This window comes from Betta splendens, chromosome 13 (assembly GCF_900634795.4).
Source record: "Betta splendens chromosome 13, fBetSpl5.4, whole genome shotgun sequence".
Classification (NCBI taxonomy): Eukaryota; Metazoa; Chordata; class Actinopteri; order Anabantiformes; family Osphronemidae; genus Betta; species Betta splendens.
The window spans coordinates 18,349,453-18,375,901 of NC_040893.2; the positions used below are offsets into that span (position 1 = coordinate 18,349,453).

General features: G+C 49.0%; 1 protein-coding gene across 1 annotated transcript; it reads left to right on the plus strand.

Annotated features, from left to right (window-relative positions):
* The first annotated feature begins 466 nt into the window (after positions 1–466).
* zmp:0000001236 (mastermind-like protein 2) lies at positions 467–26,058 on the plus strand. Its single transcript, XM_029172339.3, has 5 exons — positions 467–1,800; positions 19,662–20,858; positions 24,209–24,373; positions 24,451–24,559; positions 24,640–26,058. Exons 1-5 carry the CDS (start codon positions 1,393–1,395, stop codon positions 25,467–25,469), a joined length of 2,709 nt encoding a protein of 902 aa, XP_029028172.1. The 5' UTR covers positions 467–1,392; the 3' UTR covers positions 25,470–26,058.
* Positions 26,059–26,449: the final 391 nt, after the last annotated feature.

Here is a 26,449-nt window from a genome sequence, read left to right on the forward strand (position 1 = left end):
TGAATCGAGATGAAGCGCGATCGAGGCCAAAACGTCATTAGTTATTACATTTAAATATAAGTCAATGAGTAGCCTCGACCCCCTGAAGGAGCCAATCAGCGCTTCCAGGTGGTTGATTGGTGCCACACAACTGCTGTGTGACACTGTTGCGTGTTTCATTCTCCACTGTAGAGTTCTTGGCCACGCAGGGGATTAAATGCACCACATGTTTTATATTTGACCCAACTGTAAATGCAAGTGACAGATCTGTGATCAGATTTTCAGGCTGGAGACGGATTTTGAACGCTGCGACGAAGGCTGGATACGAATGATTTTGAGCTCCACAGTCGAACGTCATCATAACTAAATGTCATAACACAATTCGCTAATTAGTCCGCGTGTGTTGCATTAGTTAAAATAAACAGTGGACGCCTTGCGGAGCAGTTCCCCCTCGGCTCCACTAGAGTGTGCGTTTGGACCCGGCTGCGCTCATGCGTCTATCACGTCAAAAGAGGAATGTTCGTACAATGAGGGTCTGTGTTGCTCCGCTGTTGCCTCGCTGCACCACACGGACAAACGATTGTCAATGGACTATTGAGACGGATCTCAATCGGTTTACGCAACGGCGTCCCCGCGTTTTTGCTGCGTGCGTTTTCCACAACGAGACCCCTTATTATCTGGATGGAAAGAGGGAGAGAGAGAGAACGAGAGAGCGAGAGACATAAAGGAATAATTCCCCAACAAGATGTCGTGAGTCCCGAAGTTCAGCGGGTTTTGTTTGCCGTTTGTTTGTAGATTCCGCTATTTGGCGACATGTCGCTTACTTTGAATTTGCGCTCACGCGGCTTGCGGTTTTAATTAAGTGCGGCGCGTTTGAGGCAAAGTCGGGCGAAAACGTGCCAGCGACGCACCCGTCGGTGGAACTGAACTTGTGCGTGATATGGTTTTGAATCATCCACGGGGATTCATATCGAATATCAGCATCTGTGAGCAGGGGTGTCGTTGGGCGAGAGCGGATTCCCCCCAGCTGTGGATCCACGAGCCCCTCGCGTCCGTGGACCATTTCTGTTTTAATTATGAGCTTTCCCAGTAACGCTCCCGAGGAGGGCTCCATTAATACATGTCAGTAACGCTGGCACTTTCGAACGCCTCTGTGGAACGCAGCACGACTTTATTCCGACCTCATCCCACTTTATAGCCAAGTGTTTTAAAATCGCCCCAGCTCATATTGATCCGGGTTTGGCGAGTTTCGTGCGCGGGCCAGTGATCGTCCACGGGCTCCAGCGTGGGACTTTGTGCGCTTCTAGTATGTTACTTTGCACATGGGATCATAGCTGAGTCCATGCGCCCACTGTGGTCCAGTACGAGCTCAGCGGACCTCAGTCTCAGTAAAGCTGCCGGGGACCTGCGGGCATGGGAGAAGCGACCCCTCAGTCTGCTGCAGGAGCCTTCGGTCCCATGTTGGGCGTCGGGCTGGGAGCTATGCCCGGTGGGGTCGGCGGCGGGCCGGTGGTGGGCGCCGCCAGGGGCTCCGCGGTGCCGCAGCTGCACAACGCCATCGTGGAGCGTCTGCGCGCCCGCATAGAGCTGTGCAGGAGGCACCACTCCACCTGCGAGAGCCGCTACCAAAGGGGCCAGGCCGAGAGCTCGGACCGGGAGCACGAGAGCACGCTGCACCTCCTCAACATAGTGCACCAAGGGCCGGGGGGCCGGAAGGCAAAGGGCAGCCGGGCTTCGAACCAGCAGCCTCCGGAGTACAGCAGGAGCAACGGGGAGCAGAAGGCGTCGGAGGGCGAGCAGAAGATTTCCACGCGCATAGCGGTGAGTCGATGACCAGCACCGATAATGAGTAATGCATAATGCAATATAGAACTGGCGGTAGAATGGAGGAAAGTTGATGCTAGACAGTCAAATTCAGTCTAAAGGGGAAAATAAAATATAGGTTCAGATTAGTTTTGATTGATGTCGATGGGATGGTACAAAGCTCAGCTGCGCAGCGATCCATTCAGAGGAAATGCTTTTAAGGTCATCGGGCCATGAGGATGCTTTGCATTTGCTGTAAAGCATGTCAGCATCTCTGTGTGCAGCCGATCCAGACTCGGGGATGTAGCTGTGTGCTGTGGCTTCTTTAACCCATTTAATATGCACCGTTATCTGGTTTAGCAGCAGAGATAATCCACTTTCATTTATGTGTCACATGAATTAGCAAATGCTGAGGAGGACGGATGCTACGACGCTACTGTACCTGTCATCAGGAGGCTTTTTGGTTTGTTTCAGAGGGAAGGTGCATTTTTTCCCTACCTCGCTTGTTTCAAGGCTGATTTTGTAAAGTGAGAATTGCTTCAGTGTGTGTGTGTGTGTGTGTGTGTGTGTGTGTGTGTGTGTGTGTGTGTGTGTGTGTGTGAGTTCTCCCTCGCAGGCAGCACAGTGGAGTAAACTTAACTGCCGTCCACAGTGTGTTGCTGCTGATAGGACTGACTTCCTGTATGGCATCTGTTAAGGGCTCAGCCACTGTGATGCCAGATTTATTTTGTTGTTTTCACTCATTGGGCACGAGGGAGTTCTGCCTCTAGACTATGAATTATTTCCCAAGCCGGGTTTCTGTGTAATGTCAAAAGGGTGAAAACTTGCAGATGTCGCTGCTCCAGATTTGCTCGAGATGCAGGATGGAAAAATAAACAGCGTCACGTGTTCTTTTTCCAGCGGAGCCACTGAAGGGCGGCGTTGATTGTTCTGTCACTTAATTTACTGACATCCGTGGAAGCGGGCGCGCAGGAGCAGATTTCCCACGATACGGTGCGACGCCGCTCGGGCTCGCGCCGCAGGTACAGAACCTGCGGCGGTTGGTGCTCGGCGCCGTCCGGCAAGACTCAGCATGAGCACGAATTACACTCACTGTCTGAAGCAGGTCGGGGAACATCATTATCATGTAGCGCTTCATTTTAGCGCTGTGTTCTACATAAAAGTGATGAGTGCAGCAGGATGGAGAGGAGGAAATGAAGTCCGGGCTCACGTGTTTATATCAGGCCCGAGGATAATGTTTTTCATAAGTCAAGATGATTGGGTGAAGCAGCACAGCAGCAATTACCCCCCCCCCCCCCCCCCTGAATAGGTTATACTACAGCTACAGAGCATCGAAACTGCAGAGAGTCCTTTTCTAGGATTCATTCAAAGCAAAACTCAGTGCAGAGGAGCCCCTGTAACCAAATACAGCTTCTTCTCTTGGTTGTAATCTCTGGCTTTCAAGAGAGTCAAACTTTTGTTTCAGATATTTCCTGTGGCGCAGCTGTAGTTCACCGCACCGCATTCTTCTGAATTAAAAGTAAGACTCCTACAATGGCCACATCTGTGCGCGTTATTGACTGTTCACATAGGAATTTGCGATGGAAACGTACACCGAGCGAGGGGCAAACAACACAATAGATTACGGGCCGGGGGAGCGGAGCGGGCTGCACTTAACAACGCCGCTCATTGAGACCAGATTAACAAAGGATATTCTTTTGAGATGAAATCGGAGAAACGGAGAAGAGGAAGAGATGGATTTTCCCCCATGCCTGCGCGCAGTCATTGGATATTCATAATTTAGTTTTCGCAGCCACTTTTCCAGTTTCTCCCCTCACACTGTACCTGTATCAGTAAATGCATTCATCGCAGAAATAGGTCACGGAGTGGAGCTTACGAAACAGTAGCCCTGTGTTACAAAGTGCAGACGTTGGGTTTCATCAGATCAGAATCTCGCGGCCGTCGTCCCGCTAGCAACGCACGGAACCGCCGCGCGTCCTGCACCGTCATGCTCCATCAGCACGTGTCTAACAAACGGCTCGTCAGCATCTTGGTGAAAGATGTTGGGCCGCGCAGCGAGGCCCCGTGTAAATGTTTAGAGCCACTGAATACATTTCCTGCACGTGTTTACTTAACGTCCAACGGGCCTTGAAAGAGCAGCAGCCGGTGATGAACGGCGCCGCGTGCCCTTTTTTGTCACTTCCCGGTCTCGTCCCGCCGACGGATGTGGGAACTGCAGGCTCCGGGCGCCGTGCGAATCGATGGCTCATCCACACGCGGCAGCGCCGCGGAAACTGGGCTGTGTCACATCCTGGTCCGAGAACCGCGCAGCTGCAGGTCTGGCCGCACAAGCGTGAGGCGTCTGTCGCAACACTGAACTCCCAGAAATGGCCTGATAATGGTTTGACTGGGAGGAAAAAAGCCCCTCTTGCTCACTTGTAGCCGCGTATGATGGATAAAGAACATGTCCATGTGTCTGGGAGCAGGGTGGGGCTTGCGCTGTAAGTGTTTCCTGGCACCCCCCCCCCCGCGTTTGGCAGGCGAGCTGCCTGAATCAGAGCCGCCGGTGGTCTGATCTCAGCCTGGCCCGGCTGTGATGTGAAAGAATTAGCCGCGTCCACGGGGGCCACCCACGGTGCAGCCCACAGCTCCATCCGACCCCGGAACCCACATTCGTCCCACAGATCACTTCCTGGTCGTTTTTTAGGAATAGCTGGCTGTCGGGGGCTGGATTCCGTTAAGTCCCCCTCAGTGAGCGATGGAAGCGCCGTGAGTGCTGTTTATTGACAGCGCGACTACGCTGTAAGCCTGATGTGATTAGGCGCCTCTCATTGTGTCGACTGTAGCTGTGAGAGGAGTCGAGCATCTCATAGTGCTCTGATTAAAAGACATGGAGACAGGCTTCTATATACTGTAGTAAAGCCAGGAGTTAATCTCCCTCTATTTAGGATTAGTCTCCATTCCAAGATTTCTTTCAGAACACACACAGTTCCAGTCCAATTCTTCTTATGCACATGGCAGTTTTTGGTGTAATTATTTTTTTAAACCTCCTTAATTTAAGACATAATGTCACGTTTATTGTAAGTTTCATTACTGGGTCAGATTTTTCAAGAAGTCGTCCCCCATTTGCTCAAACTCCCAGGTTCTGGTAAATGTTCTGGTGTTCTTCCTTCGTCTTGTGCAGAGAGAAGCTGCCTTTCCTTCACTGATGCACATGAGCCAGGGGTCTGGACCGGCCTCGTAAACGCTGGGGCCGCGTCGCATGTTCGGGACATTCCACAGACATTTCCGGCGGCACTACGTTTGCATAAACGCTTGTCTTGAAGGAACGGGGAAGTGGCAGCTCCCCATCGCGCTCACGGCCGGCGCTGCGGTTAGCCGGTTTCCAGGAAACGGCCGGCGCTGCAGCTCTGTTTGGACAGTGTGTTGATCCGGACCCGGTTAATGGCTGTTATATCATCCCCCGACTGCAGCGCGCGCTGAGTGAACGCCGCTGCTCGTCAGTAAACATGTTTTTACGATAACATCAGTGTACATGTGTTCTAAATAACTTAGCTACACATAAATTTGTGATTTGTGAAAATCGTGATTGCCAGGTCCTCGAGGGGAAACGGGGCACAGGCTTAAACAAGCTTCTCGTTTTGGGAGCCAGAGCAGACGGCGGATTTTTAACATGGTTCCAAAATGGATTATGAGGAGCTGTAAAGTAGCACAAAACAACTCTCACTGATGACTGACGTATCTCATAGGGGCTTTTTATTTAATCCCTGTCAGTTAATGAGTCAGTGACTTGCAAACGGCAGCTTTTTATCCGAGGTGGCAAAAGTCAGAACCGTCTGTAAATTGTTGTAGCGTGTTGTCAAATGAAATTCCAAGTGGTTGTGCAATACTTTATAAACTCTGACATATTTATTTCTAAGGAGTCGCTGCAGTTGGATTAATCTGCATGTAGTTTTTTTTTTATTTCCTCATCCTGCCTGACACATTCTGTTACCTGGGGTATTAACACAGGACCTAAGCATAGCTACGCACTTAGCATAGTTAGCTAGCAGCTTGTTTGTCTTAGCTGAATAATTGGATGGTTCATTGGGTATTAGTTGACGTGAAAGATGCTTCCAGTAGAGTTTCTTGAAAAGATGAAGCTCAGCCAGCGCGGCGTCGTGCAGCAGCAGCAGCACTCGGAGAATCTGGGACATCTCTGTGCTTGGCGAGCTTCTCTTTTCCCTTCTCCTCCTGAAATGAGCACACGTCTTATCTGGACTAATTTTGAGTTTGTTTAGAACAAACACAAAAACCTACGTTAAAACCAAACAGAAAACAAAGGCGGACGTATCAATCAGGGAAGGTGGTGGTTTCCAGACACCCAGCAGGGCAGCGACGATGTGTCAAATCAAAGGCTCGCACCCGTCCTTTGTTATACTGTATCTGTAATAGCTGTGTTTAAAGACACCACACACACACACACACACACACACACACACACACACACACACACACACACACACACACACACACACACACACACACACACACACACACACACCTTCCTACTCCCACTCAACCCAGCCATCACACACACACACAACCCACCCTGCTGCACACGCCTCATGTTTTATTCAGCAGCCTATGGGAAGGCTGTATCTGGCTTTGAAGAGTGCTGCTGAAGTCATGTAGTACTCCCATTTCATCCTCAGTCTCCAAGGCATGATACAGTATAAGTGGGTACACGCTGAAGGGAGCGCAGACCCCTGCTGTGAGGGTGGACCACGTCTGTTTGTCTGCCGTAGCAGGTCTTTAACAGGCCGTCAGTCTGAGACCTGCAGAGGCTTCAAAGTCGACCGAGAGGAGAATGTTTAGCCCCAAATACGAAGAGGCAAACTTCACATCACACCAACGTCCCCACGTCAGGTAGCGGCAGATGAGGTGCGGCAGGAGCTTCGCTGACGGCGCCCGCGAAGCCGAACGCTGGCGCTGCAGACGGCGTCTCCCCAGCGAGGCGTCGGATCTGCTAATTTATACTCACTGTAGTAATGAATAGCAGCTCATGCATATTTATCCCTACGTGATTAAAAACGGGTCTGATGCGATGTGTTCGAGCAATTGATTAATTGTTTAGTTGATGAACAGAGAATTAATCTGTGGCAATTTTGCTGATTGTTTGAGTCATCCATCAAGTGGGATGTCAAACATTTGTTGCTTTCACGTCCTCCGGTGAGAATTTGCAGCTTTTTTTTCCTCCGCTTGATAAGTAAGTGCCGACATCTTGTTGCGGCCCATAATGAATTATTTTTCAAATGGAAGCGCACGCGAACTTATCTGATTTCATGCTAGAGTTTAAGTTTCCTCATTAGTCCTCAAACTGTAAATTGGAGTCGTCAGTCGACTCTATAGGAACACGATGCGTTTCATGCTTTGAATGTGAATCGCCCCACTGTTCCCTCAGAGTTTCAAGCCAGCGAGCGTTTCTCTGAAATACCTCCATTCCCAAGGGCTTTGGATCAGCGAGTCCCCACCGCCTCCCTTTGTTGTTGACTTGTGCTTTCAGCGTGCTTCCTGATGTTGCCGGCACTTTGTTTGGTTTTTGAGCAGTATGTGGACTTCAAGACAAAAAAAAATCCCATCGCTGCCACTTAGTCAACTGGGAATTTAGACGGACTAATATCTAATTCTGTATTGAAGCTGTTAAATCGTTTGGACTTGAGGAACGTCTTCACACCGTGAGGAATTTGTACATTAAAACGCTGGGCAATTGCTTTTCAAGAGCAAACTATCCAGGGCTGTGTACGTCCATATCTAGTGTCTTCAGAGGGGCCTTGTAGAGGTATCTGTTCATGCCTGATGTGATTTCTTCTGCTCAGAGAACGCTTTGAAGTTCGTCTGGTTTTTCCTGCTTGACTTAATTGAAGAGAGGGCAGGATTGTGTGTGAGAGTAAAGGGGGGGGGGGGGGGGGGGGGGGGGGGTAGTTAGAGCCTCGCAGTGTCTTTCCACGACTGCTCCGCTATCCAGTGATGAAACTGGAACCCTGTGGGAACCAGCGTGTTCAGGTGTGTTTTACGTGAACCGAGGGTTACGAGCTAAACAAAATGGCAGCCCCTCGTTGGGTCGGAAAAAACTCCAGGTTCATAACGGTCGTCCTGCTCTGGACCTGTTTTTTGTTTTCGAGCAGTTGTTTGCTTGAGTAAACAAACACTTATCTCGAAGTGTTCTCAGACTTATCTGACGATCAGTCACCTGACATGTCAGCGTTTCCTGGACCGGTTGTAGCTGACGCGGTAAACAGATCTGATTAGCGCCGTTGCTAGCGGAGATCGGGGCGTGGAAGCTGAGTTATTTGCCGCGTTGACAAGGCACCTCCGTCGTCGTCTGTCGTCACCTTGCTCCGATCCAGGATCCAGTAGGTCCACGGCGTGGCTCAACCCCCCGACGATACCAGCCACCGCACTCTAATGCTGAGGAACAATGGGGTTGGGAGCAAAGCAGCTTTATTTGCAGAACTTCAAACGGCCTGTTCTCCCCAGGGTCATTACCCCGCTCAGGAAATGAGAAAGTGGGCTCCTGATGTCACTGGCAAACCCCTAGCACCGAGCGCGGGCTCAAAATGGGAGGGGAGGGCCACGCTAGATCAGAGTTCAGACATGTTTACATTACAGCTCAGGATATTTCTCAGAGCCGGGCCAAGCTGCCGAGGTTCCCAGGCTCCAGAGTTGCAGAGTGCTGAAAAGAGGCACAAGCATTCACTTTTCCTTCTCCCCCTCCCGCTCCTGTGCGCTGAGCTCCAAGTCATAGTTCAACCCCATTTGCATGGTGGCAATGTTCTGTTCTTTGTTCCACTTGTCCTCGGGGGAATATTACGCATGTGAAATATATGAAAGGTGAACGTCACAGACCTGCATGTTACAACGCCTTTAAAAGCAATCGTCAGGTGACTGACGGCAAATATGCACGGTAGTAGCTTTCATCTGCTTTTCATTTAAAACTTAATAGACATATATAAATGATTGGCCCATCTCTAAAACGTCTATGTTGTTTGTCAGCATCACTTTTACAGTGAAATCCAGAAGAAACTAGACTTTGTTGATCCTTTTTCTTCTAGTTTCTGAGGCTACTGTCAGTTTTCTGTTCCTGTTCTTCAAGTCTTGGAGTTTGGGTGGTCGCTGATGTGTTCACTCTTCAGATCAGTAAAGGGCCTGAGATTCTGCAGTGAGTTAAACTGCAGGAGCAGAAGGATGTAGAGGACGCGAACAAAGCTTGATGTGTTGTTTACATGTGTTTGATTAATGCATGAAAATCTGATAAGGCAAAATAAACTAGAATTCACTAGAGTCATTAAAGACATTATTTATTTACTATTTAAAATCTTGTAGCTACTCAGTGCTGATTGTTTTTGGGCCATGAACTTCATGAATGTATCACTGTGAGCGAAATGTTTCTGTAGATGCTTCTATATCAGCTGACCACATGTAACAGCTGTCAGGTCTTTATTTACGTGGGACTGTGAGACCAGCCTGTTCAATGTCTACGGGAGGAACATAGATGCTCTTGTCTTGGGCCTCAGCTTTGCCAGTAAGGCTAAGAAGTAGCAGCTGGGATGTTTGTGTTAGCGCTCTGCTGTGGTGAGGTGTCAGGTCCTGAGCGCTCTCTCTCGCTCTCTCTCTCTCTCTTTCTCTCTCTCTCTCTCTCTCTTGCTCTCTCTCTCTCTTTCTCTCTCGCTCTCTCTTTCTCTCTCTCTCGCTCTCTCTCTCTCTATCTCCCTCTCTCTCTCCCCCACACCTTGCCTAGAAGCACACAGACACTGTGTTGCATCTACAGAACAAATCACAGATGGGAGGTAAAACCAGGGGAGAACCCTGTTCTGCCTCGGCCGGTCCTCTACAGTAGCTTCCTCTCGCGGTCCCACTGACTGTAAATGGCCCGCGTGTGAAGGTTTCTCTATACGTTATCACTGTGATAGACTGGCGACATGTCCGAGGTTAATCCTGCCTCTCACCCAGTGATTTGTTTCGGGTTTTGGTGACAGCAGCCTCCGCGTGGATGCATCACAGCTGTTTCACAGTTCTATAAAAGGCCGAGTCTAAAACAATGTGTTGCAGTGGAATCATGTGGAACTGTGTTAAACTTGGCAGCTGCAAAGAAAGAAACTCATTTAATTAACCTGCTATATGTTTTTTAAAACTAGTCAAGAGAAGTGTCTAATGTTTAATTGCATTTCAGTTTAGATACGTATTCCCATATTTTTCCTGTTGACGTGAAGCTAAGTGTAATTTATCTGGTACAGCCAGGCATTGAACGCGACTCCAAGGAGATGAGAATTATTTTAACACTAATTAAGAAAAAGGGTTCTTCACCTAAATAGCAGCACCTTGTGGGCTTGTAGAATAAATCCAAATGAGGCCGTTTCTTTGTAAGCGTTTAAAATAAAATCCAAAGGTATTTAGTCAAAGCTTTATAAACCTTTTATCAGCATGAGTGGCCAACTAAGGCCAAGTGGAGAAGCCGTGAAATCATTTTCTCTATTCTTCTCTGCTGTCAAGAATCAAGTGCATAGTTAAACCATATTAAAAAATTTTCATTGCTTGAACTAGTGGAGATGCTCAAACTCATTATCGCACGCCCATAAACAGAATTGTTCCTGCGATGCCTTCAAGTGCGCTTTTTTTGGCTGACTTGCCCCTTTTAACCGAGGTGGCAAACGATCATTAAGCCAGTAAAGACTCATTTTCCTGTCGTCCTGCCTCCAGTATAAAAAACCGTGATGGTGCATTCTTCTCATAGCTGCTAGTGAGAAAGTGGGGTTATTATGTGCGAGCATGCATGATAACAAGGAGGAGAAGGAGAGTGAAGAGAACATTCCTTTCCTCACTCCCACTCTCCACCACCACCACACCCCCATTGCTACTCACTGCCACCCCACCCCCAGTTTCCTTCCTGTGCTTTTTTTAGTCTATTGGATGTTTTTCCCACATCCGGCAACAAAGCCAGCCTTTTTATGCCATAACCTAACAGCATGGTGCTCTGTGGTTCAGCTGCACACGGGCTTTGGTGAATGTGATAAATGAATTGAAGCCCGTTTTCCTGACTTCTCGTCCCCGCTCGTTTCACACCGTGTACCCGGAGTGCTGTGTTGCACAGCAGAAATGGTTTCTCATGTACTGTAGAATGTTTTCTGTAAACAGGCCTGTACTTAAAATAACACAGAGATGTGTTGGTTGTCATTACGCTGAACCTCTGCGCTGGCAGTACATATTAATTTTAACTGCAGGGCTCTGAGTTTGTGTTAATTCAGGTAGAGTAAATTCCCACGGAGTTGTAGGAAGAAATGCAATAATGTACACGTGCATTAGTAGATTACTTGAAAAGTAGAAGTCAGTATATAATTATTACATGCAATTTCGATTTTTGAGCATGTATTCAGCATCTGTGGCGTAAAGATGAGGTCATTTGTACATTTATGTCCAGTTTTTATGTTGAAGGATAGAAACCTAATTTAAAGGAACACAAGCAACAAGTGAAGTCATGACTGGAGCGGTGCATTATGGTCCAACATGCAGACGTCCTGGAACAAAAACCACACAAGTGTGGTACCTGTAAAAACACAACTCAGACAGCAGGCACGGTGGATTGAAGCAGATTGTATCACACCTAAAGGGAAACGACGTTGGAGTTAGCGTCTATCAGTCAGATTGGTTGCACAGGTTTTATTGAAACACCTGCAACTGCTCCTGCTGTTTAATAGCACCGTTTCATTTCTGTAATAAGTTAATGGAGTGCATTACACCCAACAACATTTCAGAGTGTTGCTTTGAAAAACTGACACGGTTGTTTATCAGTGTTTGTCCCAGAGAGTTAATTCCCCTGGTAAGAGGGAATTTTCCCTCTATTGTGCTGCCTTGGCGGCGTTTAAATCGCCAGGCTCATCTGTTTTGCCTGAAGTAGTCGAAGCCCGGGAAGAAGCAGCTGTTTAGTCAGTGCAGGGACGCGTTGCCAGTCGAGCTGTGAAATCCACACAAGCAACTAGCTTCAAACCATGTGTTGGGATGGAAATGCAGATGCATCAGTGTACGCAGCACTGACCCAAAATGGCCTCATCCAATCTGACAGGATCATAATCCATAATATAGTGAGTCAGTCTCTCATTTCCGACTTCCACTACTGACCTATATGTTATCTGGGGAACTTGAAACTGACCGGAAGCGAGGGAGCGATAAACCTATGTTTCCACTTCCTACTCCAGTTTCTCCAACTAGTGATATCTCTGCGATCTGCCACCATTTATCTGCCATTTGACAGCCTCTGTCCGGTTGGGTCCTTGTTGTCCTGCAGCCTGGGAGCCACATGGGAACAAACAAACCAAACGACCTATTTGTGTATTTCCAGGAACTTAATAGTACAAAGTACCAGAGCGCTGAATGTTTCAGGGAGTATCAGGGAGCATTGTGGCGTCGGGCAGCGATCCTCCGCTGTGCTAGTATTAACTTGAAACAAACGGCACTAATTGCATTATGGGAAAGGTGAGCGCTGCCGTTCTCACCAGCTGTGACATGTAAGACAACCTAAAGCACCGGTTCACGAGGCATCGTATGCACGCGGCAGCTGCCTGCGTGCAGAAACTTGCTGGGCGACATACTGTGGACTGCGGCAACCTTGAACTCACCCTGTCGCTGCTCGAGCCGCCAGTCGCCGAGGCCGCTGGGAACTCTCTGGGTGAACACTTTAAGACATCTGTGGAATAATTGCCCTTGTATCCATTCCACATGTGCAGCAAAGCACACATTGCTTTTCAGATGTGGCCTAAAGTTGGTTTAACCTAAAATGAGAGGTTAGAAGTTTTAGCAGGAAGAGACAAAAGGCACATTAATGCATGTTGTGTCTAAAACCCAAATGAGTTCTTTATCATGTGAGTATGATTAGTGAAGCCTTTTCCAGGTCTAAAGGCACTTCTTGACCACTAGGGGGAAAAAACACTTTTAACATTATTAAAAAAAAAAAAAAATTACACCAAAAGATTGGTGAACGCTTTTAGAAATGGTGCATAGTTTCACATTCACATTCCAGAGCCACCATATGCAGCTTTTTCACCAGCTATCTCGCTAGCTCGCAGTAGCATTCTGTGCTGGGCAGGTTGTGTAGCACTCTGAGGTTATGATTATGATATGATATTTTGTCGTTTGCTTGTTTGAACATAGCTGGAGACAAGGTAATGAATAAAACAAGTGGCTCAACGTCTGGAACTGGATCAAGGATGAGACCGGGCCTCAGTTGGTAAACATTAACAGAGCATCGACGATGTTGTGGCATCTCTGGTTTTCACATCAGCCCATTACCTCATAGCAGCGTTTGGGGCCAGCGTGCTGGATTGTCTAGTGTTTAGTGGTTTACCAGATGCTTTACCAGAAAGTTAATTCAAAGACTTTTCGCTAGTCCTCTTCATTGGACCACAGCCAGAATCAAGAAACCGACGATGGCATCTAACTAATACTGTATAAGAGACGCATCAGTGTCATGTGATGTTTTGTTTTCGTCCTGCTGGGAAATGTCAGGGTAATGATAAATTTCTAGAGGTCGCATATTTTCTGCTCCATGATCCCACAACGCTCCCCCTCCACGCGCGTCTTCCCGGCCGGACTCGGCGCTCCGCGGCGCTCGGAGCCTCTGCTAGCGCCGCTCCGCTCAGACCTTATATGGAATGTCAGGACCGATAGGAGTGGGAGTCAAACAAAGCTTCCCACTCATTCTTTTTTATTTATTTTTTTTCTCGTCCTGCTTCTAGCTGCAGTCGCCCCTTTTCAAAGCCAACGAGTCGAGGACGGTTTCAGAGCTGGAGTACAGACTAGCGTGACGGCGTGCCTTAAAGCAGCGCATGTGCGATTAGAAGTAAAAGCTGGGGAGATAACAAAGCAAGTCCACCCGGCACCGGTGGAGGTTTCCGAGCTCCCTCCGTTGAAGCGATTTAAACACTAAATGTGTGTTCTCTCTAAAAGCATGAAGCTTATCAAGACCTGGCTGAGCGAAGCAGCATTAGCGCAGCATTAACCACTCAGCCCAGGTTTCCCACGGGATATAAAATGCATCCTTGTTTCACTGGGAAACAGCCACAGCCGCGCTGCTAAAGAGCACTTTGTGGCAATCGCATCAGATACTGACGAATACGGTTTCCTGGTTTGGAGCCGCAGAAAGCGAGCGTCAAGGAATATGTAATCCATCTGAAGGATGGGACGTAAACAACCTGTGTAGTGAATATGATTTGATTACAGGTCATGTCATCAGTAGTTAGTGTCGTCAGCACAGGGCTCTCTGAGCTCAGCAGCTGCAGCTGCAGTTGAAGAGCAGCCAGATGTTGGGGATGGTGAAATGGTGAAAGGCGCCTCGCGAGCAGGAAATGGCCCTGCGTGCCACAGGAGTCGTCTTTGAAAACAGGAAGGGAACATGTTCCCCGCTCACGGGCCTTTTCCTGTGGCACGACCGGAGGTGGGCCTTGTGTTCGACGCTTGCTGGGAAAAGGTGCGCGTGCTTTTGTGCCAGCGGCCCATCAGGAGAGCGGTGTTGTTTAAGAGAACAACAACAGAAGTGTTTACTGTGTGGAAGCCCTAGTTCTGTGTGTGTTAGCATGAGCACCAACTATATTTTGTATGCAGAGAAAATGAATAAATGAAAGTCTTTAAATCTTTTTTTCCACGTATTTTGACAAGTCATCCGACCCGAGGCTGTTTCCACCCCACCCTGGTTTCAGTGCTGTAATTATTCAGATTTTGCTTCTTCTATTTTAATTCTCACTTTCACAGCATTCCTTTCACTTTTACGTGGGGCTCGTCGCGACCTCGGGTGACTGCCGTGGTCTTGCGTTTCGTATTTTTCAGACTTTGTAGAGAAACAATCCTTTAATGTTGTGATTTATGTTAACACGCCTCCGCCCTCGAGCCGTTTCCCAGCCCGACTGCGTCCCTGCCGCCCGTCTCCCACACTGGAGGAGATGCACTTCACAGATAGCAATTGAGAGGAGCTTGTCATCATGGGAGATGTATCACGCTCCTGTCATCTCTCACTGCAGATGAGGGTGTTCTCAGAACTTGCTGTGGGACCAGTTACAGCTGAATGACTTCCCTTTGAGTTGACGGTGAATTCTCAGATCCTGTAGATTCCGGCTTCCCGTCGCCTGCTGGGAGGATCTCTTTTATTCTGGAGGTACGGCGGCTGCTCCTGAGTCAGGGCGGCCGTGGGTCGTCCTCGGTAAATGTCGCCGCCGTTAGGGGTGACGCGGCGATGAGAGGCGACAGCGGTGTCAGGAGCCCTGTGAGCAACATGGCCATCGGTGATGTGATGTGACGGCCTGTCACTGCGATGTCGGTGACCTGTGCTATGTGTGCAGTGGCGTGGCCTAGCTGGTGCCGCGGTGATGCCCCCCCCCACACACACACACAAGCAGAGCCCTCATTTGTTCCCAGGATCACTTCACCACATCGTTGGTGGGAACGTGACGACCAGGAAGCACAGCTCTCCCTTTAACCGTGATAATATCTCAGAGGAGAATCTGCTCAATGAGTATCATGCAGCACAGGCCGGCCGAGGTCAAGAACAATTAGCGTTTTAAAGTGGGTGCAGTGCATTTGTTACTAATGACCCAAATTATCCACCAGCAGCTTTACATCCCAGTCGAGGGCTCTCATCTTCGTAACGGCCGGATCGCAGCGCTGCGATGTGGGCACCGGTCGTGAGGGGCCCCGCGTGTCTCCCATTACGAGTCCACGCATGTTTTGGGAGCAGCCTGCTCCTCCGGCCTCGGGGGCGTCGTATTAAACTCATCTGCTTGATTGGGAACAAAGCGCGTGCCAAAGCAAGGAGTGATCGGAATGCTGGCTTTTAATCTGCGTGTGGATAACGGAGGGCTGACATTTGGACGGGAACGCTCCCCAGCAGGATTTTTATTTTTCAAGCTGCCTTTTATTAACATCGCAAATTTCTCCACGGGATGTTAGAAGTGAGCTATAGCACAGCAACTGTTAAAAAATCTGCCTTCAGTAAACATAATGGATGATTTCTCTTCAAAGGGGGCTCTTATCATCTCTTCCCATTTCCCAGAGGCTGCCACAAAGCTGGCTCTCTCTCTCTCTCTCTCTCTCTCTCTCTCTCTCTCTCTCTCTTTTACTCCTGCTGCTGCTGCTCATCCTTTTCTCCTGCCTGCTCTCTGGAGGGCAGCCTCAATCTAATACAACTGTGTCAGGAAGTGTGGGGATGCAAAGTGCTGATGAGCCAAAAGTAGCCCACCTCTGCAGTGTGCTGCTTCGTCCCAACACGCGCCAGCCTGATTAGGAAAGCACATCATGAACCTGCGCTCGCATCCCTGTGCAACCTCCGGGCACACGCCCTATAGAAACACATTGAGCGTGTTCCTTTTGATGAGCTCTGTTTAAACCGACAAAAGGGTCAAGCCTGAATTCAGTTTGGATTGAGATAGCGGCGGAGATTTCCGAGACAGGAGCAGAATCTGGCACTCTTTCGCTAAAGCATCTGTCTCGTGAATGTGATGCATTGTAGTGTTTTTTAGCTTGTGCGCCCTTACCTACTTTTTAATAACATTTTCTGGTCCTCGTGTTTTATTTAATTTCTCAGGATGCCGTATCATGGCTGACAGCTGTAGACAGCACGTAGAAGCCTTGTAATTACACCGAGCCCTCCGCACTTCTTCAGCGTTTCTCAGCGCGGGGATGAATTTTGTATGACAGCTGATCACTGGCACTGGTCTGAGGGCTCTGGTTTCTCATCTGGCAATGAAGGAACTGAAATCCCCTCCTGCAATAAAATGCAACCTGCAGAACCGCATAAATATTATGTCTCCCTGGGAACACAATAGTTGTATTTATGCCTTTATTTTGAGACTGTCTTTTTTTTCTCGATGTCAAATGCCGAGAGGAAGGATTCTTACCCTCACAGGAGGAGTTGCAACATGTTCTAGTGCTCCGGTGAATAGATTAAAGGTTGGCAGGCGCGATCCTTTGTTGAAGCGCGCTTCCAAGCCCGGAACGCCGGCACAAAACCCTCGGACGCTCTCGAAGCGATACCCTTCAAGTGTGCGTGGCTGCGGGGGCTGCACCACTGGTCTGACAGATGGCACCAGGAGGGCCGCTGCTGCGTCCCCGTGACGGCTCACCCGGAGCCCCATCCACTGCGCTCAGCATCACCAGGCTGCGCAGCCTGACACGCGGGCAGGAAGGCAGCGCCTGCGATGACACGGCCAAGGTCAGCTGCCGCCGAGGCCGTCAAGGAGCCAAAGCATCAAATCCATTGATTTCATTTGCTTCACAATATTTTCTGGCATTTGTTCCATCACCGTATTGTTGTACAATCTTAAACACTGTGCTGTGTTTATAGTAGCTGGGAGAAATGTCTGCAAAGTTAGCTGTCAGCGCTGGTTTGGTCTTAATAAAGTCCTTAATTGAACATCATTCTCACTTACGTAGACAGTAACAGTGGGTAAATCGCGATTTGCCACCACAGCAACCGAATTGTAGCGGCAGCGCTTTCATCTGCAGGATGATTAGTATATAATGCATATGTTCGAGCCGCTCATGCAGCAGGAGTCACTTTCAAAGTGATTCAGAGCTTCTAAGCTCATTACATTTTAATCAAAAAAGCTATTTTCAGATCGCTTGGAGATCTGTCAGGAGGATTTCAGGCCAGCGCGGAGGCCACTGCTTCTGAGTGAAATGAAAAAAAAAATGTTTAAGCTTGGATATCAGCACATAGCAGTGATCTAACCCTGATGAAATCTCCACCGCCGAGAGTCTTGAAGCTTGAGATTAGAATTTTGCTCTGGACCACAGTTCAGCTGGAGTGGCAGCGAGGCAGCGGTGAGGAAACCCAGCCTCACACCGACTTTGTGCAACACATCCACTGTCCTGTCCATTATTCATGATGTGTTTTCTCAGACAGGGCTTTGAGTACTTCTGTCTGTCTTTTGCCAGAAAGAGCCCTCTGGAATGAGAGAACGTGCATGAGCTGCACACACTGGAGAGCCTGTTTTCATCTGCTTTTGGAGAAAAACAGATGTCCAGTAGTGTTTGGGGGGAGCTGGGATTGGGGAGGGCATAATATTTATAGTCTGGATCTCACAGTTAATTAACTATGAATGTAGAACATAAATAATTTCCTGCCCTCGTATCATCCGTGCATTTTTATTACTTTGAAAACACCTACCACAACCCTGAACTGTTCTGCAAGTTTATTTTGTTAAAATAAGACAGTGGGTGCGTTCAAAGCCCCTCTGCCGCGTTGGGATTCCGGAGCCATATCAAACGAGGACTTGCTTAATTGTTGGGCTTTTCATACAAACACGGCGCATGTTTCTAATTTTTCTCGTGGCGGGAGAGGTGCTGACGCAACGAGGGTTTTGAAACCGCCCTGCCTCCAACTGCACTGGCTCACGGTGACGATGCCGTTGGGGGGGGAATAAATAAAGGAAACACATTTGTCACACTTGCTTAACTCGACTTCTCTCCCTTTGTTTTTGGCTAAAAGCAGTGAGCGCACTCATTCATTGTCTCGGAGCTCAAGCAGTTTTGCAATTAGATTTCCCCACTGTACAAAATCTATTTGCAATCGTCCTTGTTGGGCGCCACCGGTCACTGTAAGAGGCTGTGCTCACTAAGCTAAGGGCAGAATAAGCTTCTAAATACAATTGATTCAGTCTAACACCATCAACCTAATCATCATCCATTCAATATGCTGAAAAGCACAGACAAAGGCGGCTTTGTGAGGCGTCGGGATATTTGTGCATTGATTAAAATTTGAGCCTGTATCTTCAGCAGAAGTAACACAGACACAGGCAGCAGAAATTTAACCAAGTGCAGGATTCTCTCCCAGCCCTCCAGCTACGAATCATCTTAATGTAATGTGTGCCAGCAGGTGGAAATGACTCAAATTTGTTCCCGCCGTGAAATATGCAACACGCTGACGGCCTCCTGCGATGGGCTTGGTGCACAATCAGAGCCATTTTGTTTCCACGCAGGTATCGTATTAAGTGATGGTCAGATAATCAGCAATTCTGATGTGTACACAACAGCGTGTGTGAAAGCGCCGGCGGCTTTCTCTTCCAGGCAGTCCTGGTTAATGACTCATAGGCTCGTATGAAAGATGATGCATCCATTATTGTGTTGACCTGATGATGTTTGCACCTGGAAAAAAAAGAATCCGGGTTTTGCCATGACAACTCCAACACTGTGGGCTTTTATTGCTTCGGTTTTATGGGTTGTTAAAGTTGTGAGTCATGGCTGTGTGCTTATTGCCTTAAATGAAGACATGGAGATCGGACAAAAGGAAGTCGAATATCTGCACCAGCATGTTAAGCAGAATCTCAGCCACAAAGGAGAAAGTCTCTAACGAAGCACAATGGAGGAAAATATAATGTATGCAAATGAGGGAAACAGACAAAGAGCCTATTCTTCTCTGTGTGCTCTGTCGACTGTATCAGATTTCTAACTATCCTCTCAGCCCATCCACTTTGCTCCAGCTATATTCTATAAAAAAACATTATTAGAAACGCTGCAGCAGCGCTTGACTCTTAAACTGGTTAAATACCAACTTGTATCCGTGCGATCCTGCAAAATGATGAAATCTGGGTCACTGGTGAGTGAAGCAGAGTCGTTTGCGCTGTAAAATCAAAAGTTGTCAAATCAGAATGAAACCGCTGTGAAATTAGATTACTTTAATTTGCGTGGCGATCCCCTGGATGTTCTATTTAATGCAGCCATGCTCAGAACTATCACTGAGGCTCAGAAGGTATTTAAATCCAGAGCAGTAATGAAAGCCAGTAAATGATCAGTTGAACCGATGAGGGTGAAGGCCACCGCATTGATTGGTGTTTGAATGCGTTAACTGTTGTATTAACGTCTCTGTTGGGTTTTTACAGATTCAAGGATCTTTGCGGAGGAAGATTGAGGGACACGCGCCGGGACACCCCCCGAAGAACGGGCTCTCCTGTGGTTTCTCTGGATCGGACTTTAAGAGAGTCCGGGTGGATGCCGGCGCTTTGGGACACGGGCCCTGCAGCCACAACCTAACCCAGCCCCACTCCCTGCAGGGCTCCTCTGTCATGGGCATGCAGAGGAAGAACTACGTCATGCCCCACGGGGTGGGGTCGGACATATTCAACATGACCCTGAAAGAAATGAAAAAGGAGCCCACCGAGGTCCACTCCTGTGGCCAGTCCGCCGCGGAGATGATGTTCGACTTCAAAGATGAAGGCGGAGGTCAGATCGACCCCGAGCTCCAGGATCTGTTTGATGAGCTGACGAAGTCGGTGCCGCCGCTGAACGACCTGGAGTTTGAGAAGATGCTGAAGCAGGACGACGCCTTCGGCCTGGACCTGGGCCGGCCCAACTCCGCGGGCGCGGCCGCCAGCCTGTGCTCCCCCATGGACAAGCCCATAAAGGTGGAGCACTCCCCCGACTACGGCCCGGCCCACGGCGGCTCGCCGCAGCTGCGCCCGGCCTCGGCCGGGCCCTCGTTCGCGCTGACCGGCGCCGCCTCCAGCGCGACGCCGCAGAAGGCCGGCGCCCCAGCGGGGCACAGAACCATGCCCTGCTGGCCCGAGATTTCCCACGCCGAGCAGCTGAAGCAGATGGCGGCGAACCAGCAGCAGCCGAGCTCGCTGCTCCATCACCACCTCCACCAGACGCCCCCTGCTGGGCTGAGCAGCTGGGCGCCCGCGCTGGGAACCCACTCCTCCGCCGGCGCCTTCCCCCAGGACAAGGTCTCGCCGCCGGCGCTGGCCCAGCAGAGGATGGGCTCCCAGAGCAAAGGCGTCAACAACTGCCTCTTCAAGTCCAACGGCCACGACGGCGCCCACCATTTGGACCTGAAGGCTCTCGGCACCAAGCCCACGCTGCACTTCAGCCCCAAGGCGTCGCATCCGGCCGGTCAGCCCATGCCCGTCATGTCCAGCTCAGTGAAGACGTCGGCTCCGCCGCCACCGCCGTCCACGGGCCACGGGCGGCCGCATCCGCTCCACTACCAGAACCAGCAGATGGCCACGCCGGGGCCCCTGTGCCTGCAGCCCAAGGCTGCTCCTGCAGGGCTGCCCTTCAAAGCGTCGCAGCAGCGGCAGGTGAGGCTCGGCGTCGCACACGTGCATGAGTCAGAGTCTGCACAAACACTGGGGGTGTCGAAAAGATACAGAAATGTGAGCTCAGCTTCATGCATCACATACTGAAGGTTGTAAAGAGCTGCACAGTCCAGTGTGTGTGCATGTGTGTGTGTGTGCGTGCATGCATGTGTGTGCGTGCACACATGCGTGTGCGTGTGTGAAGCAGCAACAATGCGCGGCCGTGCGTTTTACTGACTTTACTGTCATTGTTCCAGTGGCTGTCTGCGCTTTGCTGTTGAATATGCATTTCCCCTGCCAGTGTTTTGACGGTGACACACATTGCCAGAGCATGCTAGATTAACATGCAGGACTTCTAATTTCTCTGCTTGTCATGGTGGCTCCCTGTCAGGGCAGAGATATGCACAGCGGGATTTGCTAATTGGAGGTTGTTAGCTACAAGGGACAAGTGGTGGAAAATGACAGTAATCTGCTTAGCCTGGTGCCGGAGGTTGAATCGCTGATTTGTTATGATTGGGGAGATTTAGACTGCCCCCTCTTTCAGTTTTGCTCTACAGTATCTGTAGTTGTCTTTGTGTGAAATGATAATGCGAGCCACACGAGAGCTCTCGTAACCTCTACAGACCGAGGGAAGTGCTTAAGTGACTGGGAGGGAGGAGGCGGCGTGAGAGTAAACAGGCAGGAGGACAGATACATCAGGGTGCACGGGTACGGGACCGGTTCTACCACTTCAGCAGGGATTCATTTACACCGAAAACACACAGCTGTGCACATTTTGTTCACGACTGCAGATGATTTACATTTTATAAATAATAGGCATTTTTATTGTGTTAAAATCTAGAAGAAATCTAAACATGCGGACAAATATTTGGGGAATCATTTATAAATAAATGATAATCACCTAATTGTAAAAGTGGACTTTATGTGTTACTATTGGTTACTTAATAACAGTAGTCTCAAATAAGGAGAATGGCTTTCTGACAAATCTAAACATGTGTAGCATGAACATTTTAAATACAGGCAGAAACAGCCGCTTCAAAATATTGTACGTGCGTAAAAACGCTGTAATTGTATTTGTCTTTCTCAGTCGGCACTGACAGGGTTACAAGTGCAGCTAATGAGCGAGGGACAGCTCACAGAGAGCAGGAGAAGAGCCGAGTCTCTTCCCACAGTGAATTCAATTAGTGATGCCAGAGAAGTAGAGGTCCTGAAAGAGCCGATCCCCTGTGTCACACCAGTGGAGCGGTGGAAGGCCAGACAGTGCGTTTGCTCGAGACGTCCTCCAAAAACCCACTGTTCACCTCCATCAGTGCCAATACGTGGTCCGACAGCGACACGGGACGAGAGGACGCGTTATGAAGCCGACGTACTGGGATCACTGGGTGGAGGTGAATCAAGGACCGGTCAAATGTGGCATTCAAGCTACGTAAAAGTAGAAGATGCACCAGTAGGAGTTTAAGCAAATGCAAACTAAATTATTCACATTAGTGTTAGTATTACTGTGTAATAAAGCAACTTGTTTTGTTTTGTTAATGGCTCACTGATAAATAAGGGGGAAAATTATAGTAATAAATTTATCTCTTTAGTTGCCTAATTCTAAACATTCTGGTTATTTACAGTAAAAGGTTTCATCTTTAGCTCTTTAGCTTCTTTCCTGGTCTGATCGTGAATCCTGCACACCAGTAGCATCAGGAGGCTGATGCATGCGGGGCACCCCGTCCCCGGTGGCCGACCGCGGGGCCGCGGGGGCTGAGCCCACCGGGTCGCGCTGGCAGCGCTGTGAAGGCACTGCTTGTTTCCTGGGAAAGGCAGCCGGGGCCAAGTCCAGATGCCGAGCGGCTCCTGGGGGACGGCGTCCTGGGTCCAGACGGGAGGAAGTGCAGTGTGAGAGTCGGCACAACTGGGCCCGGATCGCTGTCAGCTGCTTGCAGCGGTGCAGGATGCTTCTCAGAGGCCTGAGCACATGTGGTATTCATTTACAGCAAGCTTGTGAAGAATGAAGGGGGGGGTAGAAAACATGGAAAACAGCTTTATGACACATCAGGATGACGGAGGGGATTATTCACTTGTACGCGCTGCAGCGGCGCTCGCTGGGCTTCTCAGAACAGGGCGGAACAGGCCGTGTGGCGGGAAGCGTCTGATGGTCCCAGTCTCCCACCGCCGCTCAGACTGGGTGAGACTGGGTGCAGTTTGATGCTCCGGTCCCTGCGTGACCTCACCGCCGCGCTCCGTTTGTGTGGGCTGAACTCAGGCGGAGGAGGAGAACATCGCCTGGTGTGAAATGGCTTGTGACTCCTGATGAGTTTCAACTTCCCTCCTCGTCTAATCCTGTCTCGTTAGTTCCCCAAAACTCAGCCCCATTCATTATCACACACAGACGCACACATGTGTACACACACACGCACACGCGAGCACTTCCCTCTTTTCTTTCTGTTTTTCTCCGGAGACCTCAAAGCCACCACCCTGTAGAGGCTCATCCTCGGCACAGAATCCTTCCTGCTAAGTAATAGCTTCTTGCTAACTGCGTTGTTGGATTTCTAATCCATTTCACCCTGGGAACATTTTGAATCAACAGTGACTGACACTGTACACACAGCGAGTGTTGACTTGGATTTGCTTCACATTAACCTCCGTCATGACAAATACTCGCACTCGGTAGAAGCTCGAGTGTCCTTGTGTTCGTAGGAGGGACAGGTTTGACTTGGAGCATTTAAATGGCCTGCGCCGCCGCCTAGAAGAGCAAAGAATACGCATTACAAGGACGTATAACATCTCAGACACCCATGAGGATGAAAGCTTATCTGCATAAGCATATGCTCGGGACCAGATTTCAAACAAAGAAAGCTAGTTTGAACGTCTCAGTTTCATTTTTAGCACTGCCGACTAAAACATTTTAATCAGTGTGATAGTGTCAAGAGCCAAATGGGTTTCTAGAGGATGGAATTCCTCGCTGCCAAACACAACACAGTGATCAGTAGAGGAGAGCTTATTAAATGGAGGTAGTCATGGTGCCGGCGCTAAACTCCCCATCGGCACACATTTCCTGCTGTCTCAGGGATTCTTTCCACTCTCTTTAGACACAATTATCAGGGGAGAAGCAGGCCTTGAGGAGGGCTCTGACCCCCCCCCAGTCCAGAAAAAGCCGTTTTCATCTGCAGAGGGAGTAGCCTTGACCACAGTCTGGAGGGTGAATAGCACCCTTTACCCACATCCAGTGTCTTGTAGAGTTTTGCCCTCTAGCGGTCGACTTGGGTTATTGCATCGTTGTGTTGTTTTAATTTTTCAGAGAGAGACATGTTTAAAATGTAAAGGAAGCGTCACTGAGACTAAAATCACGCGTCTCCTCTTCCAAGGGCGTTCCACCCGGTCCTCGGTTGCCCACAGGCGGAGGCTTGGGGGTCATGTCTCCCCAGCCGCGACCCCCAGCGCCGACCAGCCAGAAAGGCCCGGTCAAAGCCCAGGCCATGCAGAGGCAGCTCAGCCAGCAGCAGCAGCAGCAGCACGTGATCGGCACTAAGGTGAGCGGGACCTACACTCTCACGCTCTGTCACATCCATTCATCATTCCTACTCACAGCGTTGCCTTTGCCTTTTAGGATAAAGATAATGCACACGATCAGTTCAGTCGTCATCTCACGCGACCGCCCCCTGATTATAAGCAGACGAGGAGCATGGTGGGAGTTCAGCAGGGAAGCATCTTTCCAGGTACGTTTCCGATGAGAGAGACTTGATTAACATGTCGACAAGGGGTCGTCCCTGAAAACAGTCTTCCTTGTGTTTTTTAGACCAGAGCTCCTCCAGGTCTCCCAACACTGTCCCTGAAAATGAGCTGCAGTCCATGTCCTGCCACCTCTCGAGTGGATCTGGTTCGAAGATGAGTCCTTCGCCATCAGACCACAGATTCGGTCTAGGGACCGACTGTCACCTGAATTCCTGTATCAGCCCATTCCAGCAGCTCAACAATCCGAATCGGGTCGGATTAAACCCGAACAAACCGAGGTTCCTGGGGCCGAGCGCACAGGGAGCCTCCTTCGGGATGAGCAACGTAGCGAGCGTCCAGCACCCGAGGACAGCGGCCGACCTGCATCCGTCCGGAGGACTGGGTCAGGGCCTCGGAGGCCTGATGTCAAACGTCACCATGGGCTGGGGCTCGGGCAACAAGCAGGTGGCGGGCGGACTGGGCGTGCGGCGGTTGCCCAACCTGCTGCAGGACGTGGCGAACCATGCGTACCCGCAGAGGCACCTCGGGCCTCCCAACCAGATAGCCCCAGACATTGGCATGCTGCCTCTTAACCCCTCCGTCAGAGACGCGGGGCCCCGGCCCAGCCAGCCGCTCATGGGCTCTCCATCAGGGGTGGGGAACCTGAACCAGGCCTCCCCTGAACAGAGGGTGCCGGCGGGGAACTTCGCCGCCGAGCCCTGTTCCAGCTCTGGCGGCTACCAGAATAACAGAGCCAGCCACCTGACCTTTGACTTCCTGCCTGAGGGAGACAACACGGTTCCCGGCATCAACACGGACTCCGACTTCATAGACTCGCTGCTCAAGTCGGGCTCCGGTAACGATGACTGGATGAAAGACATCAATTTGGACGAGATTCTGGGCGGTCACTCGTGAATTTGGGAGGTTACTAAAAATTCACCCGCAGCTCACATTTTAGAGCTTATGTACAGTGTCTTAGTTGAAGATGGTGTAAAAAATGTTAAAAAGCAATTTTATAAACTCATAATTTGTTATCCAACTATACTATATTGTTTTGTATGATATCCACTGTGAAGCAAATTTGTTCTGTCCTCTTTATAACATGCACTTGGTTTATTGACCAAGAGCCTGGTTTTCTTTACAGTCAGTGTTTTTGTGCTCTCTTTGTTATATTCATGCTGTAGCGCTGTCGTAAAGGATGAAATACCAATTTCACACTGTGAAAAAAAACTTTGCTGTGTTGCTTTTAAATGAATCTGAGTAATTCACGTTATATTTCTAAATCCACTTTTTAGCATGATATGCTATTTAACTGCAGACGTTTTGCTACTATACACAGAATCCTGCCAAGTCAAATGTTTTCTGTTTAACCTTTTCATCTGTGGTAGTTTCTGATGCAATTTGAATAATGTAACCATAATTTTTTCCATGTGATATTTAATAATTATTGGGATAGTAGAGAAACATTATAATATGTCTAATTAATAAAGTTGATTTGAATAAATGTTTGGTTTGTTGATTTTTTTAATCAACACTACAGTTATTTGTTAAAATCATACAATAACCTAAACCTAATATATTTCCATATAATAAAAAAACATATGATGATATAAGTTAATTGGCTTTTGAAAAATGGTTTCAAACTGATTTTGGTTGAATGTTCATTCATTTGTTTGCATTGACATAAAATATTATGATATATTTTATTAATTATTCTGTTGGGTTTATTTTAATCCCCTTACTAAAAAATAACAAGAACTGATGTTTGTTTTTGGAACTGTGGACTAAAAAATTAAAATTAACACAAAACATGTATTTCGAGGATTAGCAGTAGAAAATACACTTCTATTATCTGTCATCCAGTGACTCACACAAATTATGAATAAACAACCGAC